General features: G+C 37.2%; 1 protein-coding gene across 1 annotated transcript in view; it reads left to right on the top strand.

Annotated features, from left to right (window-relative positions):
- The window catches only part of ALG13 (ALG13 UDP-N-acetylglucosaminyltransferase subunit), a 70621-nt gene that overhangs the window by 37150 nt on the left and 13304 nt on the right, over positions 1-20167 (top strand). Inside the window, exons 20-22 of the mRNA XM_087972340.1 lie at positions 251-386; positions 11378-11437; positions 11551-11606. Coding sequence (XP_087828466.1) covers positions 251-386; positions 11378-11437; positions 11551-11606 — 252 coding nt within the window. The remainder of the gene's footprint in view (positions 1-250; positions 387-11377; positions 11438-11550; positions 11607-20167) is intronic.

A 20167-nucleotide genomic window follows, 5' to 3' on the forward strand; every position in this document is an offset into this window, starting at 1 on the left:
TTTAAAAATAAATTCTTAAAGCTCTAATTATTAGTAAACATTATTTTCTCATCCAAATTTGGAAAGTCTAGCAAGCTGCTTCATAAACTTCATTTTAGAATCATGCAGTATATTTCAGAGCATCTACTATCTATTGAAGTCCAGCACGCATATTCCATTCTGTCAGGGTTAGAAGGAAATGTTGAAACTGTGCTGCATATTTGCAATAAAGTGAAGGCTATGTTAATAAATAATCTGACTTGTTTCTCAGAATCGGGGTAACTCAGCTCCGATAGTTCCTGCTCCTGCAGGATTCTGGGTGACAAAAAGGACTTCAAACTCCATCCCCCCAAACAAGCCAGGGCTGAATAATTCTGAAGAAGAAGTAGAGGAACCAACTGATACTGGTAAGAATAAACACAGAATAGCAATAGCATTAGTGTTAAGATTTGTATACCACTTCACAGTGCTTTACAGCCCTTTCTAAGTGGTTTACAGAGTCAGCATCTTGCCCCCAGCAATCTGGGTCCTCACTTTACCGATCTTGGAAGGGTGGAAGGCTGAGTCAACCTTGAGCTGGTTAGGATTGAATTAGATTGTAAGTTCTCTTTTATACACTGCTCAAAAAAATAAAGGGAACACTTAACACAATGTAACTCCAAGTCAATCACACTTCTGTGAAATCAAACTGTCCACTTAGGTAGCAACACTGATTGACAGTCAATTTCACATGCTGTTGTGCAAATGGAATAGACAACAGGTGGAAAGGATAGGCAGTTTGCAAGACATCCCCAATAAAGGAGTGGTTCTGCAGGTGGTGATCACAGACCACTTCTCAGTTCCTATGCTTTCTGGCTGATGGTTTGGTCATTTTTGAATGCTGGCGGTGCTTTCACTCTAGTGGTAGCATGAGACAGAGTCTACAACTACACAAGTGGGTCAGGTACTGCAGCTCATCCAGGATGGCACATCATTGCGAGCTGTGGCAAGAAGGGTTGCTGTGTCTGTCAGCGTAGTGTCCAGAGCATGGAGGCACTACCAGGAGACAGGCCAGTACATCAGGAGATGTGGAGGAGGCCGTAGGAGGGCAACAACCGAGCATCAGGACCGCTACCTCCGCCTTTGTGCAAGGAGGGACAGGAGGAGCACTGCCAGAGCCCTGCAAAATGACCTCCAGCGGGCCACAAATGTGCATGTGGCTGCTCAAACGGTCAGAAACAGACTCCATGAGGGTGGTATGAGGGCCCGACGTCCACAGGTGGGGGTTGCGCTTACAGCCCAACATTGTGCAGGACGTTTGGCATTTGCCAGAGAACACCAATGTTGGTAAATTCGCCACTGGCACCCTGTGCTCTTCACAGATGAAAGCAGGTTCACACTGAGCACATGTGACAGATGTGACAGGGTCTGGAGATTGTTCTGCTGCCTGCAACATCCTCCAGCATGACTGGTTTGGCAGTGGGTCAGTAATGGGGTGCGGTGGCATTTCTTTAGGGGGCCGCACAGCCCTCCATGTGCTCGCCAGACGTAGCCTGACTGCCATTAGGTACCGAGATGAGATACTCAGACCCCTTGTGAGACCATATGCTGGTGGGGTTGGCCCCGAGTTCCTCCTAATGCAAGGCAATGCTACACCTCATGTGGCTGGAGTGTGTCAGCAGTTTCTGCAAGATGAAGGCATTGATGCTATGGACTGGCCCACCGTTCCCCAGACCTGAATCCAATTGAGCACATATGGGACATCATGTCTCGCTCCATCCACCAACGCCACATTGCACCACAGACTGTCCAGGAGTTGGGGGATGCTTTAGTCCAGGTGTGGGAGGAGATCCCTCAGGAGACCATCCTCCACCTCATCAGGAGCATGCCCAGGCATTGTAGGGAGGTCATACAGGCACGTGGAGGCCACACACACTACTGAGCCTCATTTTGACTTGTTTTACATCGAAGTTGGATCAGCCTGTAGTGTTTTTTCCACTTTAATTTTGAGTGTAACTCCAAATCCAGACCTCCATGGGTTTCTAAATTTGATTTGCATTGATAATTTTTGTGTGATTTTGTTGTCAGCACATTCAACTATGTAATGAACAAAGTATTTCATAAGAATATTTCATTCATTCAGATATAGGATGTCTTATTTTTGTGTTCCCTTTATTTTTTTGAGCAGTGTAGATAGGGTGTAACTTTGAATAGTTGCTAAGCAACCAATTGTAAGTTAGGAATCCTATTGTTCAAACTTACAGATTTCAAGAGAACTTTTGTGAATTATACCAACACAATTGTTAAAACAAAAATATGCCTTCTACCAGGGTTACTGCTTCATTCATTTCTTTTACAAAGTTTGGGATATTGATTAAGAGTTTTAAAAAAGTCATTAAAAATTCTTTGCAGAAGTCTCCTGGCTTGAAATTGAATATGCTGTTATTTTTCAGAATAGATGTGATCTGAAAATTTCAGTATGTACAATTGCAGGCACCAGTGGATTATTTACAATTGCAGGCACCAGTCATTATTTAAAAATGTGTTTCTCAGTTAGAATCTAGACCTAGCATAGCATGATCTCCACTGTGCCCTTTGCTATTTATACTGACTTTGGAAATGTTAGCCAGAAATATTAGACAAGATGAATAAAAAAATAAAAGGAATGGAAATAAAAAAGAGAAATACAAGCTACATGCAGTTACAGATGATTTGGTCTTTAAAATTGAAGACCCATTAGAAGCTGGACTAAAGTTAATTAGAAAGATAGAAGTGGGGGGCAGAGCCAGTTGTCAGGGAGAAGGGACGTGCGAGCAGAAATCTTTGCGAAACACGAGCCCTTATCCCTGTTCTGCAGGACTCTACTGAGTCAAAGGGAAGCTCAGAGGGCTTCCTAAAGGAGAGGGGTCTTCAAAGATCAGTGGCGGGAATCAAAGTTAAACAGGGATGAGCGAACCGTGGAGCGGATGACCAGCAATGGCTGTCCATGAGTGCTGACAGCCGCTCATACAAGTGATGATCTAGCGGAATGAAGGTACAGTCAAACTGATGAAAGTAACAACCTGAAAGCAAGTGAGAAAGTACTTTAAAAGAAAGTGCAATACATCATTGTTGAAAGATAGCTTGGCAGTCGGAGTCAGTTCTAGATGAGGAGGTAAGAGAGTGGGGAGACAAATGGTAAGCGGAAAGATCGGAAGATTACAGTAAACCCAAGTGAGAGACAGGAGTGACAAAACAATCGGGTGTTCAATCGGCAAACTAAGCCTGGATTGGAGATCGGAATATGAGTTTTGGGGAAAATAATTTTTTGGATTTAATATTAACAGCGGGGTCTTTTTAGATGGACGTTGTAAATGTAAAGGTCTGATTCAGACATCGGAACAGAAAGGAAGACGGTGGAAGCGAAGATAGTAAAAGGCTGATTGGTTGTTTATTTTCCTTTTCTCTTTTTGAGTGCTCCTTTTATTTTCCATTCATTTTCCTTATTTTTCTTGTTTTTGTTTAATAGCTATTATTTTTCTACCTATTTGGACTTTAGACTGAGACATTGGAAGGATTAAAAATAAATAAATAAATAATAAATAAATAAATAAATAAATGTTCCTGTAAGAAAATGGACAAAAACTAGAGAGTGACACAGCGAATTCAAAGAAGACAGACATTGTTGCAACGTGAAAGAGATACCTGCTGGTAGCAGAGAGAGACCAAAAAAAAAAAAAAAAGATGGGACAGAAGATACACAGTAATTCTTTGCAACAAAGTTAAGGAGAGAACTGTGGCTGCTAGAGTACCAGATTTTTTGTTTTATAGTTAGAAGACATCCTAGAGAATGGACTCAAAGCAATTTTTTTTCTTTTTTTGTACCTGCTTTAACAAATAGAAAATTGGAACTGGGCTTTTCTTTTTTTTCTTCCCTTGTTTTTCCCTTTGCTACCTTCTTCTTTTTTTGCATCCCTTGAATATTTGAATTTGATAGCAATATAGAGGTATATATATTATTTGCTAATAGATTTAATAGATTTATGTATTTGAATATTATTAGATCTTCTATTAATGGATTGATATTACTATAACATATATATTATATAGAATTATTGAAATTAATTAATATATTTATAACCCTGATTAATTAAGACATCATTATATTACTATTACTATCAGTATATTATATTATAGATTTAAAGGAAAAAGCGAATAGAGATATTTGATCATTTAGGTTATTATAGAATTGTGACCAGTGGGGAATAATAAGAGGAGATATATTGTGATATTGTGTTATAAAGGGAGGGGAGGTGAAGGGTGAGAGAAGTAGAGGGATGGGAGAAGAAGGGGAAAAATTGGGAGTGGTGGATTAAAAATAATATAGTGACAAGACTGCTTAATATGACAAGTACTTCAAATGTATCCAGGATTGGTACAATTAGGAAAATACCCACACAAATGATGACAGCAACCATAGCAAGTCCTTCTACACAAAGAACTATTGATGAAATGCTGCCAAAAGAAAGATCAAATTCTATAAAGGATTTACAAGATATAATGTTGAGTATGTAAGAGATGATGGTTAAAAATCATGAGGATATGAAGATTGAGATGGGAGCGGTGAGATCGGAATTAAAGGAAAAGATAAAAAAGATAGATGAGAAATTTGAAGGGTTTCAAAAAGAAGTTAGGAAAAATCAAGAAAAAATTGTAGAAATTGAGACTAAGATGGATAAAGAAGAAAAAAGGGAAGATAACGGATAAACTGGAAAAAGCTAATAAGGAATTAGAGATGACAGTAATTTTTTGGGAAGTAGAAAAGGCAGCTCAGTACTTAAGATTTCAAAATTTGAAGGAAGAAAAAGGAGAAAACTTATTGGAGTTTATGGCTGACATATTGGCAAAGATGGTAGGAATGGACAAGGAAGAGATGTTTACAGAGATGGACGAACTCTGTAGAGTTCAAACAAGTTATGCAAGGAGATTTAACCTTCCAAGAGAGGTCCGACTAGTTAAAAAATCGATTCAAGATGAAATTCTCCATAAGACAAGAGATGAGCCAATTGAATATGCTGGAAAACAACTAACCATATTAAAACAAATATCGAAGAGCATAAGAGAATTAAGGAGACTGTATCATTTTTAACATCAAAGCTGATAAAGTATAATGTGAATTTTAGGTGGTTGGTGCCTGAGGGTATCATGGTGAATGGCAGGAAAAGAGATTTAGGCTGGATACTCTTGACAAAGCAGAAGATTTCTTTGACCAACAATTTACTAGTGAAGAGGAAACAGAAGAAACAACCCAGGAGAAAGATGTGACAGAAGGAACGAAAAGGGAAGTAACCAATATAGAAGGAAATATAGTGGATAATAAAGTGAGGTGAAATGGAAGAAGAGAAATTAGGGAGGAAAATAAGGAACCTAAGGAAATTAGAATCACAAGAAGTACTAGACAGAGGAACCAATAAAAACCAGAATAGCTGTGAATTGATATCATTGAACACTAATGGCATAAATTCCCCAGTAAAAAGAAAGAAATTGTTTAAAAATTTACAAGCGTTAAATGTTGATATAATACCATTACTGGAACTACATATAATAGAAAAACAAAAATATTTTTTAGAAAATAAAAAAAATAGGGAAAATCTTTTTTTGCTCTTGATGTACAAAAGAAAAGCAGGGTAGCACTTTATATAAAAGGGTGGATTCCAGCTAAAGAAATTTTCAAAGATAATGAGGGTAGGATTTTGATGGTTGAAATTGAAATGGGAAATAGAAAGATCTTACTGGTAGTAATATATGTGCCAAATGGTCCACAAGAAACATTCTTTCAAAAATTGTATAATAGATTTAAAGAGTTGCAATATGAAGAAATTTGTATTATGGGAGATTTTAACGCGGTTGTTGATAAATTATTGGATTATAAAGGAAATCGTACGAAATTAGAGAAGAAAAAAAAATTGCCAAAACCTTTTTTTGATTTGAGGAAGGATCTTAATATTTATGATGCATGGAGAGAAAGAAATTTGGAGAAAAAACAATATACATATTATTCTAACAAACATCAGTCATGGTTGAGACTAGACATGGCGTGGATGACTAAAAAATTGATTTCCGAACTATCTCAGATTAGTATTGAGATAAACTTTTGGGCAGATCATAGCATGATTAGATTTAGCTGGATGGGTCAAAAAAAAGTATAAGATGGACACTCCAAAGGTCGATTCTAAAAGAGAAAGAATTTAACACTACATTAAAAAAAGAATTGGAATTTTTCTTTGAAGAAAATAAAGAGGAAGATACCACTCCACAAAATAATTGGGATACAATTAAAGCATCGATAAGAGGAGTAGCCATAAAATATATGGTGAAAAAAAACCAGAGAAAAATCAACAAAGAAAAACATTCGAACAGGAATATAAAGATTTGGAGAAGAAGCTACAGGAGGGACCACAAAAGAAACAAATCAAATTATGAATGGATCTATTAAAACATAAAATGAAATTAATAAAGAAGAACTAGCCCGCCAACTAAAAATGACAAAACAATATTTATTCGAAAATGCGAACAAACCAGGTTGCTGGTTGGGTTATAATTTGAAAAAACAAAAAGAAAAGAGATGGATTACCAAATTAAGAAATGACCAAGGAGAGATCTGCTATCAAGAAGAGGAAAAAAGAGAGATAATTCAAAAATACTATGAGAAATTATATATGGAGGAGGAATATCCAACAGAGGGAAAAATAAGAGTGTTTAAAGAAAGCAGATCTTACAAAAATTTCAGATGAAGAAAAAAATATCCTGAATCGGAAAATAACAATAGAAGAACTTCACTGGGCAATAAACAGAAAAATGATAAAACTCCGGGCCCAGATGGGCTTCCAGTGGAAATCTATAAATCGCAACAGGATATTTTAAGTAGTAAAATGCTTAGAATATTTAATGAAGTTCTAAAAGATGCAAAAATTCCACAATCATGGAAAGAAGCTATGATTACAATCATCCCTAAAGAAGGAAGTGATCAAACAGACCCTGGAAACTTTAGACCGATATCCTTATTAAACGTCAATTATAAATTTTTTGTGACAATCATAGCAGAAAGATTTAATTTAAAAAAAAAATGAATTTATCTCTACAGATCAAAATGGATTCCTCCCTCATAGACAGCTTAAAAATATTAGGACAACCTTAGATGTCATAGAATACTATAAGGATCATAGTGGTGAACAGGTCGCATTAGTGTTCTTAGATGCCAAAAAGGCCTTTGACAACGTGAAATGGGAGTTCATCTTGCAGCAAATTAAATATATGGACCTAGGACCAAAATTGGAAAAAAAGTTTATTGATAATTTGAACAAAATAATGGCAAATTTTATATGGCAAAAGAAAAAACCAAGAGTTAAATTGAAGTTGCTGCAAGATGCTACAGAAAGAGGAGAATTTGGCCTACCCAACTGGGAACTGTATTATAGAGCTGCAATTTTAACTTGGGTGAAAGATTGGATAAACCATAGAAATAAAAGAATATTAACATTAGAAGGTTACAATTTGCAGTCGGGATGGCATACCTTCCTCTGGCAGGATAATCTAAAGGGCTATAACTGTGTGCAAAGACATAAAGTTAGACTCTCTTGAATACACGGAATAAAATAAAAAGACAAACGTATGTAGAAACACCTATTTGGATATCAACTTTGGAAGCATTGATGCACCCACATTTATTGAGACAAGGAAAAATCATCACCTATGATTTCTTATCCTTTAGATATTTCGATTGGAGTTGCAAATAGGCCCACCATTCCACATAGATTCCTTGGTTCTACAAATCTTGTCTAGTTTGTAATTCCTCTTTGTCATTTAGTATAAGAAAGAGTGGGGAATTAGTAAAGCTAAGACAAAATTAGATGAAATTTTATTAGGAACCAAGAAGATGATAAAAACAAACTATCAAGTCTTATTGGAATTTAAATTGGAAGAAGAAAAAGTAAAGGAAACGATGGTGGTATGGATGAAAAATTTTGGGTATAGCATAAATTTAGATGATTGGCAATTATTATGAAAAAGGAATTAAAAAATGACTTTAGCTATACCGTTTAAGGAAAATCTGTACAAATTATTTTATAGATGGCACATACCTAAATTGAGATTGGCAACAATGTATTCAAAACTTTCCCCCACATGCTGGAAATGCAATAAAGAAAAAGGAACTTATTATCATTTGTGGTGGAGTTGCAGAGAGGCCCAAAAATATTGGCATAAACTACATAAATGGCTGGAAGAAATATGTGGGACAAAAATAGAACATAGACCGGAGTTCTTTCTGTTGGGGATTAATATGAGGAAATACAATAAGGAAATCATTTACTTAATAATTCATGTAATTACTGCAGCAAGATTGGCATACGCACAGAAATGGAAAAATAAGGATACTCCAAATGAATTTGAAATACTTAGCAAAATTATGACGTGCGCAGAAATGGATAAACTAACAAAAGAATTAAAAAATGAGGATTTGGATTTTTATAAAATATGGGACAAATTTTATGTTTGGCTAGAGAAGAGAAGATTCAAGAGAATAAGGAATGATTATATGTATATTTAATGTATATGGAATGAAATTGTGTATTATTCTTATTGGACTTAGCAAAGTAATGACAAAGATCGATGTTAAGAAGACTGTACCATTTTCAACATTTTTAATGTATTTTTTGTTTGTGTGTTTAATAAAGAAAAACCTTTTTTTAAAAAGAAAAAGAAGAATATGGGGAAGTTGCAAAGACAAGACAAAAATTGTAGTTGGAAACCTCACAGATACACAAAAAAGAGTGTTGATGGAAATAATTGATATACAGATAATCAAAAAAGTGAAGTACCTAGGGATACAACTAACAGCAAAATGTGCAACAATTAGAGGATAATTATATGAAACTGATGCAACAAATTAAACTAGATTTAGAGAAATGGAAAAATCTGCAATTGTCATTAACAGGAAGAATACTTACTGTAAAAATGAATGTTTTACCAAGACTATTTATTCCAAACAATTCCAATAAAATTGGGGGAAAATATTTTGAAGAACTAAATAAAATAATATTAAGATACATTTGGTTAGGAAAAAAACAATAGGTTTGAAAATGTTGCAAGACTCCAAAAAAAGAGGGGGCTTTAGGTTGCCAGATTGGGAATTGTATTATTAGGCCTCGGTACTTTCATGGGAGAAAGAATGGATTAATTTGAGGCACCAAAGACTACTAACTTTAGAAGGACACAACCTTCAATTAGGTTGGCATGCTTTTTGGGGTGTGCATAAGCGCACCAAAGTGCCTACCGTCCCTGTCCTATTGTTTCTTTTATTTTTCTAATATGTACTCATTTCTTGTATTCATAACTAAGTTTATCCTTATACCTATTATCTTGTAAGCGATTGACAAATCAAATAAATAAATAAAATAAGATATATAGTTACTTTCAAAGACATTAATGTTAGAAATGCATTGTTATCAGTATGGGTTAAAATTAAAGAATAACATTATTTGAAAATACCACAATGGAAGCATTGATACATCCTAATGTTGGAAAAAATTGGAAAATATGGAAAAAATTGTAAGATATAAAGATATTCTGAATGAAAAAGGGGAACTAAAAACTAAGCAGGAACTTAGTAGTCAAGGGATGGACATTGCATGGTAGCCACAAATGCAGATATAATCTCGATATGAGAAAGATGCTAAAATATATGGTTTTAATAAAGAATTAACAGAATTGGGCCAGATATTAACTGGAATGGATGAAAAACACATAAAGAAAATATATTGTTACATATTAAGTATTGAACTTGAAAGTGAGCAGATAGAGATGATAGTTTCGGCTAAAAATTTTGGGTATACAATAGAACTGGATAAATGGCGGAAATTGTGGAATAGAAATGTTAAATTGTCTATATCAACTGCATATAAAGAAAATTTGTATAATATGTTCTATAGATAGCATTTTACACCAATAAGACTGGCAAAAATGTATAAGGATAAATCTGCTAAAAGTTGGAAATGCAATCAAATACCTGGTTCATAATTACCATATGTGGTGGACATGCCCCAAACTAAAAAATATTAGATGAAAATACATACTTGGTTGGAAAAAAGTGATAAAACAACATATAGACTTGAAACCAGAAATATTTTTATTTGGCATCTGCCGGAAAAATACAACAAAAGGAATATATATTTGATTTTACATGTACTAACTGCAGCCAGAATTATATTTGCAGAACAATGGAAGTATGAGATCCCGACAGATGAGTGTGTAATTAAGAAAATATTAGAATGTATAGAAATGGATAGACTAACACTTACTATTAAGGACAAAGAAGAAACTAATTTTTGATATGTGACCTATTTTACCAATGGTTAGATAATAAAAACAGAAGTTAGAAATATGGGGACATAAAAAGGATAAATGTCAAAATGGGGATTTGTTAAAGTAGATAAGCTAAATATTACTGTTATTATAGTACATGTATTAATGTTATTGTGATGAATACTATAGTAAACACTTTGATTATGATTGCCTAAAAACAATTGTACCCAGACAATACACAGTTTAATTGAAATGGAATTTTTATATGTTACACAAATAAAATAAATCATGAAAAAACATGTTACTTTTCCAATATAGTTACTATGCCAAATGTTTGAAGCACTTTGTAGTCATAAGCATTGAATGTTTTTCTAAGCATTTAGAAATTTATTTTGAATTGATTTTATATATTGATTGACAATTTGAGTAATTGAGTATTTTTTTTAAAAACAGATCAATTAAGTGCAATAAGTAATGCAATTTATCTGGTTTCATTGACTATACAGAGAGTCCTTGACTTACAAACATAGCCCTTCACTTAACAACTGTGGCAAGAAAAATTATAAAATGGGGTAAAACTCATTTAGCAACTATCTTGCTTAGCAATGGAAATTTGAACACAATTGTGATTGTTAAGTCGAGAGGACGACCTGTATTGGAGAACAGGTTTCTTCCTTCCAGCAAAGTATGTTGTCCTGAAACTTTTAGCTACATCTAGTTATTGTTGTGGGGTTTTATATAGACTAACCAGGTATCTAGCAACTTGAACTTTGCTGACTTTGTATCTGGCTAATGTTTTACATAGATTAACAAAACAATACAATAATATGACAAATGATGTTACCATATTCCATCGTTTAAGCCAGTTTTACACAGCCAGATCTTAAGAATTCTTGATGTCCAATCAGAATTGCTTAGCAGTTGTACACTTTGGGGATTGTGAAATTTGAAGCATAAGGCATTGGGAGAAATTCATTGAAGAGTTTGGATAATTTAAAATATGAGGCTAGATTTACATCCTTTCTCTTGGAATTGTTTATTTTACATGAAATTTACTTCTGATATGTGTCTCTAATAGTGCACTTACCCTCTGCTTTTCAAGGAGAATACCATGAAGATTATCTGTATACTCCTCCAGGTGAGACTAGAGTATTTCCCTAAATGTCTATTTTGTAACTTTATTGTTTTTGTACTAAATAGTTATACCCAATAGCTGCTGCTTTCAACTTCATATTTCTCCCTGCTTTCCAGATCCAGAGTGCAAAACAACCACAGTATTTAATGCAGCTGAATCTACTGCAAATTTGGTAAGCTTTAATTAAGAACATTGAAATTAGCATGGTCAGAGCCTGTTAGAATCTCAAAGGAGATGTGAAAGCAATTTCCAACCTTGGCACTGTCATATAATATCTGTTGTGATATTAGTCTTTGAATTATATATATTTCTACAAGCTTGCACAAAGTAATGAAAATGGTGCGTGCTCAGGTGGAGGTGCAAAATAGTTGTCAGCTTTCCTACTTTGTAGTGGCTAGTTGCTAATGTTGGAAGGGGTCTAGGACAATTTGGCAGGGCCAGCTCAATGTAGCCAGCTCACCACCACCAAGTTGCTTCCTCCAGCTCATCATTGCAAGTCATTGGACAAGTCAACACAGCCACTTTGCTGTGGGAACAACTCGCTGCTGCATGTCCTGAACACCACTGCTACTTTGCACTGTGCCCATACATTCATTCACTCACCCACCTGGCTCTATCTCTGGTGGGAAGCCCCCAGCCACCACTGCTACTCTGCACTCTGCCCACCTGCCCACCAGCCTGGCTCTCCAGCCACTCCTGGCGAGTTGCCCTGAAACAACTTGATAATGATGAGTTGGAAGAGGCATGATGGCCATATCAACCTGTCCCATTCCATGTTAGAAGACATCTTGGCCAAGGGACCAACATACAGACCATAAACGATCCTGTTTTCTCACTGCCTGCTCTAAAGATAGCAGCATGGTATCCTTAGCTACCTTTCCAGTAAGCAGAACCTGCTTTGTTGGGGATTTTTATTATTGGTCTCACTTTTGTGTCTGGCTTATGGAGCAGACGATCATTTGATTTTAACATTTTACAGAATGGGAGACCCTATGTGGTTATTGGATTTGTTAGCAATTGTAAGATCTTAATCATACAACTTTAAACGCTAATTTGTTTCTTAGCCAGATGGTTTTTATGTGTAATTATAAAGCAAAATTTTGTTACCTCATGTATTAAAGAGTGTTAAACAATGTAAGTGCTGGAAAGAACAGTAGACCTTATAGGAAAAAAATGCCCATTGGATAAAACAGATTAACTTAATGACTGCCATGTCCACTTAATGACCGCTGCAAAAAAAGTTATAAATGAGGCATTGTCACATAGTACCCCATTTAACCCATAATTGTGGCTGTAATTCCAGAATCAATTACTTTTATAAGTTGAGACTACCATTACTTATATAATAATTTTGTTGCTGGCTAACTTACTATGGGAGGGTTTACATCCATTTTTCTGAATGTTTTCAAAAGTTGTCTCTGTTTTTTTCTCTTTGCAAATAAGAGATCCAGCTGTGGCGAAGCCCAATAGAATGTGTCAAAAACTGATATCTCTTGCTTCACATAGCTTCCAAAGCTAAATCACATGATAAATGTTTAGCACAAAAAGATAACCATTGGAGATGAAATGCTGCTCCATAGTTCAAAGATGCAAATAAAGGAGAGTATTAGTAGCTTGGGGTTGAAATGAGGGGTGCTCTCTGAGCTTGTTTTCTTGCAGACGTTTCATTACCCAAACTCAGTAACATCAGGGGTGGGATGCTATCAGTTCGGCCCAGTTCTATAGAACCTGTAGCTGTGAAGAGCAGCTGACACCTGCTTTTCCCTTGTCAGCTTTTTTGCGTGGCACAGCTGAGGTTTAAAAAGCAGAAAATGAAGATTTTCAAACCCTGCACATCTGAGCAAAGCGCTTGTCAGCTGTCCAGGCGGCACAGCTGATGATTTCTTGCAAACACTGCACATATGATTGTCCCCAGTTCAGAGAACCGGGAAATTGCTCTACTGACAGACCTCGCCCTTCTCCGCCCACTTACTCCTTACCTGGCATGCAAGTCATCCAACCTGCTTGGTTTGGTAAGTTGCTATTTTTTCTTTTTTTTCCCCCAACCATCAGCTGTTCTGCTGTGCCGGGAGATTTAGATTAGCTAGAAAGCAGGAAATCTTTGGATTTCTTGCTTTTTAGCTAATGTAAAAGCAGAGCCGAACCTTCCTTAGGACTGAAGCTTTTCAGTGCAGACTCAGGTAGCCGATTCTGTGAGCAATTCAATCTGCCTGCCTGCTTTGCCTGCTTTTGGGTAAAAGTTGCTCTTTTTTAATAAAAAAATCAATACACACACACACACACACACACACTTGTTTTCTGAGGTTTTCGCGGGTATTTGTATGTGGATCTTTGGTTATTCGGGTTTTCTCCCACGTAAAATTGGAAGTATTTTGGCGACGTTTCGACGAAATCTCATTCGTCATCTTCAGGCTTGTGTCTTCGGCTTTGTGCTTCTTGGAGTAATGTGAGCTTGCAGCTGTTTTTTCTTTTAACTGCCAGTGGGAGTGCGACTTGACTGGGTGGGGGCTTGGCTGTGTTCTGATTGGCTGGGGGGGTGTTCTGTTCAGGTGTGGGCTTGGCTGTGTTCAGGTTAGTCTTAGTTGTTGGGGATTTGAGCTGGTGAGCTGTGATCCTGTTGTTTGGCTTTGCCTTCGTGGTCGTGCCACATCTTCATGTTGGGCATCAGTTCGCTACATGTATGGGTCAGAGGGGTTTGAAGCGGGTACGGCTGCGGTACGGCTTCTGATCTGTGGTTGTGTCTCATCATCTGTGTGGGTGTGAATCTGCTTTCTACGTGGAAGTGTGGTGGTAGCATCTTGTCTGGCCTTCGTGGGTCATTCTTCATGTTAGGTACTCGTTTGTTAATGGGGGCGGGTTTCCGTTTATTCATGCTGTGTGGGCGTTTTTCTATCTCTATGGCTTCTCTGATTATTCTGTTGTTGAAGTGTTGAGTTTTGGCGATAGTTCTGGTATTTTTAAAGTCAATCTCATGTCCTGTGGCTTTGAGATGCTGGACCAGGGAAGAGGTTGGTTCTTCTTTTTTGATTGAGTTCTTGTGTTCTTCAATGCGTGCACTAATTCTTCTGTTAGTTTGTCCAATGTATGTGTTGGGGCAGGCGGTGCATGGGATTTCGTATACTCCTTGGTTTTCTAACTCGATTCTGTCTTTAGGGTTTCTTAGGATGGTGGATATTTTTCTGTTTGTGCTGTCTTAATGTTGTGTTTTTGGAGGATCTTGCTGATTTTGTCTGTAGTGCCTTTTATATACGGGAGGAGGGCTTTGCCGTTCTCTTGTTCTCTGTCTTGGATTTTGGTTGGGGTTTGTTTTTGGATTAGGTGGGTAATCTTCTTTCTTTGGAATCCATTGGCTGTTAGTACATTAGTGAGAGTGTGTAATTCGGTTTTTAGGTGTTGTTCGTCGGCTAAGCATTTTGTTCTGGAGATGAGTGTCTCGGCTACGGAATGAACTGTGCTGGGTGGTGGTGTGAGAGTGCGTGTAGATAGCGGTTTGTATGTGTTTTCTGCTGGTAGATGGTGTGTCCTAGGGAGCCATTGGATTTTTTGTATACTAAGACATCTAGGAAGGGAAGTTGATTGTTAGCTTCTGTTTCCATGGTGAATTGTATTTTGGGGTGTAGGCTGTTGAGGTGTGTGAGGAAGTTGTTCAGTTTTTCTTTCCCGTGTGGCCAGATTATGAAGGTATGACTACGTATCTGAGCCAGAGTTTGGGTTTTGATCATATTTTTCTAGAGCTTGTGTTTCAAAGTGTTCCATGTAGAGGTTTGCGATGACAGGTGAGAGGGGTGATCCCATGGGTGCTCCTTCTATTTGTTTGTATTTTTGTCCATTGTAGGTGAAGTATGTATTGGATAGGCAGTGGTTGGTCAGATCTAGGATGTGCTTGGGGGAGGTTGTATTTGTTTTGGATGGCTGTCAAGGCTTCTTTTATAGGCACTTGGGTGAAGAGGGATATGACATTGAAGCTCAGTAGGTCGCTGGGCTGTAAGTTTTGTTTCTTTATAATCTCAATGAACTGGAATGAGTTTCTTACGTGTGAATTGATGGATTCTACATAGGGCTGTAGTTGTTTTGCAAGAAATTTGGCTAGGTTTTGTAGAGGTGAGCCTATGGAGCTGACTATTGGTCTAAGTGGGGTTCCTTCTTTGTGTATCTTGGGGAGACCATAAAGCTTAGGGCATCTGGATGATTTCTCTCTAGGTATGATTCTTTGCTGGATTTCTTCGCTGATGGGGGAGGCTTTTATTTTGGATCTGGTGGTTTTTTCTAGGTAGGTGGTGGGGTCTGTGTTTAGGGGTTTGTATGTGGGGTCTTGGAGTAGGTTGGTTAACTTGGTTTGGTAGTCAGATGAGTTCATAACCACTGTCGCGTTGCCCTTGTCTGCTGGTAGGATTATTATGCTGGTGTCTTCTTTCAGGTTAAGTAGTGCAGTTTGTTCTTCTTTGGATAAGTTGCTTTTGGGTGGTTTGCTGGTGCAGAGGATGTTGGTGATTTCGAGTCTGACTATGTTAGCATCATCAGGGTTGGTTTTGGTCAGGCTGGTTTCAACTCTGCATATAATGGTTTCTGTGGGGATGTGTTTGGGAGCGACAGCAAAGTTGAATCCTTTCGAAAGGACATTGGTTTCGGCTTCGGTGAGGATCTTGTTTGAGATGTTGTGCACTGTTTGTTTCATGTGTGGATGTGAGGGGGGAGGAGTTTGTTTCTGGCGTTATTGTAGTTTTCTGAGTTTGTTGGTGTGCGTGTCTGTCTTGAGGGTGGTCTGTGTTTCGGCTCTCCAGACAGCAAGTTGTTTGGATTTGTCCCAAAGTGCAGGTGAATCTTGTTGCTGAGTCTGAGGTGAAGTGTGAGGAGATCTTTGTTGATTTGGTCTAGGAGGAATCTTTTTGTGTGAAGTTCATTTCTGATTAGGGCCAATTCTGTTCTTTTTAGGATGCGTTTGGTGGCTGCTGTGTTGGCGTGGAATTTCAATTGGAAGCTTATGGGGATTAAATTTTGATCTCGGCAGTTGCGTAGGAATGCGAGGTCACATAAAATGGAAGCTCTTTGGACTTCAAGTTTTTCATAAGTCCTGGTCAGATGGTGGGTTTCCTCCCTGTAGAGGTGCAATATTTGTTTTCTGAGGTTTTCGCGGGTATTTGTATGTGGATCTTTGGTTATTCGGGTTTTCTCCTGCGTAAAATTGGAAGTATTTTGGCGACGTTTTGACGAAATCTCATTCATCATCTTCAGGCTAGTGTCTTCGGCTTTGTGCTTCTTGGAGTAATGTGAATTTGCAACTGTTTTTTCTTTTAACTGCCAGTGACAGAAAAATATCCACCATCCTAAGAAACCCTAAAGACAGAATCGAGTTAGAAAACCAAGGAGTATACAAAATCCCATGCACTGCCTGCCCCAACACATACATCGGACAAACCAACAGAAGAATTAGTACACGCATTGAAGAACACAAGAACTCAATCAAAAAAGAAGAACCAACCTCTTCCCTGGTCCAGCATCTCAAAGCCACAGGACATGAGATTGACTTTAAAAATACCAGAACTATCGCCAAATCTCAACACTTCGCAACAACAGAATAATCAGAGAAGCATAGAGATAGAAAAACGCCCACACAGCATGAATAAACTAGATGATACCTCCCGCCTACCAGCCATTTGGAAACCCACCCCCATTAACAAACGAGTACCTAACATGAAGAATGACACCAGACCCACACCCACAAAGGCCACACAAGATGCTACCACCACACTTCCACGTAGAAAGCAGATTCACACCCACACAGATGATGAGTCATGACCACAGACCAGAAGCCATACCGCAACTGCATCACTACCTGCTTCAAACCCCTCCGACCCTTACATGAAGCAAACTGACACCCAACATGAAGATGTGGCATGACCACGAAGGCGAAGCCAAACAACAGGATCACAGCTCACCAGCTCAAATCCCCCGACAACTAAGACTAACCTGAACACAGCCAAGCCCCCACCTGAACAGAACACACCTCCAGCCAATCAGAACACAGCCAACCCCCAACCAATCAGATCACAGCCAGGCCCCCAACCAATGAGAACACACCCCCAGCCAATCAGAACACAGCCAAGCCCCCACCCAGTCAAGTCGCACTCCCACTGGCAGTTAAAAGAAAAAACAGCTGCAAGCTCACATTACTCCAAGAAGCACAAAGCCGAAGACACAAGCCTGAAGATGACGAATGAGATTTCGTCGAAACGTTGTCAAGATACTTCCAATTTTATGCAGGAGAAAACCCAAATAACCAAAGATCCACATATAAATACCTGTGAAAACCTCAGAAAACAAATATATATATATATATATATATATATATATATATATATATATATATATATATATATATATATATATATATGTGTGTGTGTGTGTGTGTGTGTGTGTGTGTGTGTGTGTGTGTGTGTGTGTGTGTGTGTGTGTTCGGGTCTTTTCCCATGTAAGATTAAGAGTATCTTGGTGACATTTTGGCGTGGTCCCACTCGCCATCCTCAGGCTGGTGCTTTCGGCTTCGTGCCAGTGCAAGCAGTGTGTGATCAGAGCTGCCGTCTCTATAAATATATATTTGTATGGTATTCAGCTTTGTTCGGGTATTTTCCCACATCATTATAGTTGTGCTTTTAAAGTTGTAGCAACCTTTCGGCAGAATCTCATCTGCCATCATCAGGCTTCTTTATAGTGTTCGTCTGTATATGTGTGTGTGTGTATGTTTGTATGTATGTGTATACACACACACACACACACACACACACACATACATACATGGTGTGTTGTGAGTTGATTTTGTGAGTTTGCTTGCTAGCAAATTTTGAGTTTGCTTGCAAGCAAATTTTATGTGACAGACTCAGGTAGCCAATTGCAGATAGATCTCTAAGTTAATCTGTGATCCTGTGAGCAATTCAATCTCTCTGCCTACTTTGCCTGCTTTTGGGTAAAACTTGTTATTTTTTATATTAAAAAATCAATATTTACATAAATATTTATAATATTTACATACAAGCCATGCTCACCCAGTCACATGACCATCAAGCCACACCCACAAATTAGGCCACACTCACAGAACTGATTGTTAAGAAATTTGAATCCCACCCCTGAGTAACATCATCAGTGCAGCACTGTTATCAAGTTTGGATAATGAAATATCTGCAAGAAAACAAGCAAGCTATATACTAGAGGTGTGATTATAACTTATACAAGAAGAAGGAATATAAAAAAACCACAACAGATCTTAGAAGAGGATTATAAGAAATTGGAAAAAGAATTACAACGAAATCCACAGCATAAGAATCTTAAAAACCAAATGGATATAGTTAAATATAAAATGGGACTAATGGAAAAAGAAGAATTGGCACAAAAAATTAGAGCTAAACAGAACTTTTTCAAAAATGCAAATAAACCAGGTAGATGGTTTGTATACAAACTGAAAAAAGAGAGGGAAGTGAAAAGAATAGCATAATTAATAGATGAAAATGGAACAGTATACTATGGAAATGAAGAAAAATAAAAAATAGTGCAGAAGTATTATGAGAAATTATATGAGCAAGAGACTATTGCAGAACGGAAAGTTAAACAGTATTTGTGAGAAGCAGAATTACCAAAAATACCTGATGAAACTAAGACAATATTAGAAGAGAAAATAACAGTGATGGAGTTGACTGAAGCAATAAATAGACAATACACTGGGAAAGCTCCTGGCCTAGATGGGTTACCAGCAGAATTTTATAAGACATTACAGGAATCAATGCTTGAAGTAATGAATGAGGTTTTGATAAAAAAATAAAGTTCCTGATACATGGACAGAGGCATACATTACACTTATACCAAAGGAAGATACCGATTTACAACAAATAAAAAATTATAGACCAATATCCCTGCTAAATGCAGACTATAACATATTTGCCTCAATAATGGCAGAAAGACTTAAAAGTTATTTGAATCACTTTATACACTCAGATCAAAATGGATTTCTGCCTAAGAGACAAATAAAAAACAATATGAGGATAATACTGAATACACTGGAATACTACGAAGCACATTCAGAGAAACAAATGGCTTTGGTTTTTCTAGATGCAGAAAAAGCTTTTGACAATGTCAACTGGCAATTTATGTTGTCGCAACTGGAGGAGATAGGCTTTGGAGATAGATTTATTAAGGCAATTGAGGCGATATATTACAAACAAACAGCAAGAGTAATGATTAATGGAGACTTGACAGACAATATTAATATTAAAAAAGGAACCAGGCAAGGATGCCCGCTGTCACCATTGTTATTTGTATTGACTCTGGAAGTACTGAATAGAAACATTAGGAAAAATAAAGAAAAGGAAGAGTATAAATTACAAGCATTTGCAGATGATCTGGTTTTTATATTGGAAGAACCATTGGAAACAGGCCCTAAGTTGATAGAAAAGATAGAAGAATATGGAGAGGTTGCAGGACTAAAAATAAATAAGGAAAAAACTAAGATTTTAGTGAAGAATATGATAGAAAAAAAAGAAGATATTAATGGACAGATTAAATATCCAGATCACAAAAAAGTGAAATATTTGGGGATACAAATGGCAGCAAGAATTCTTAAAGAGGACAATTATGATAGACTGAAACAACAGATTGTGACAGATTTGGAAAAATGGAAAAATTTACAATTATACTTAGCAGGGAGAATAGCGACAATTAAAATGAACATATTGCCAAAAATACTGT

The sequence above is a fragment of the Notechis scutatus genome, chromosome 10 (genome assembly GCF_049901735.1).
Source record: "Notechis scutatus isolate UNSWTSFEM ecotype Mainland chromosome 10, rNotScu1.2, whole genome shotgun sequence".
Classification (NCBI taxonomy): Eukaryota; Metazoa; Chordata; class Lepidosauria; order Squamata; family Elapidae; genus Notechis; species Notechis scutatus.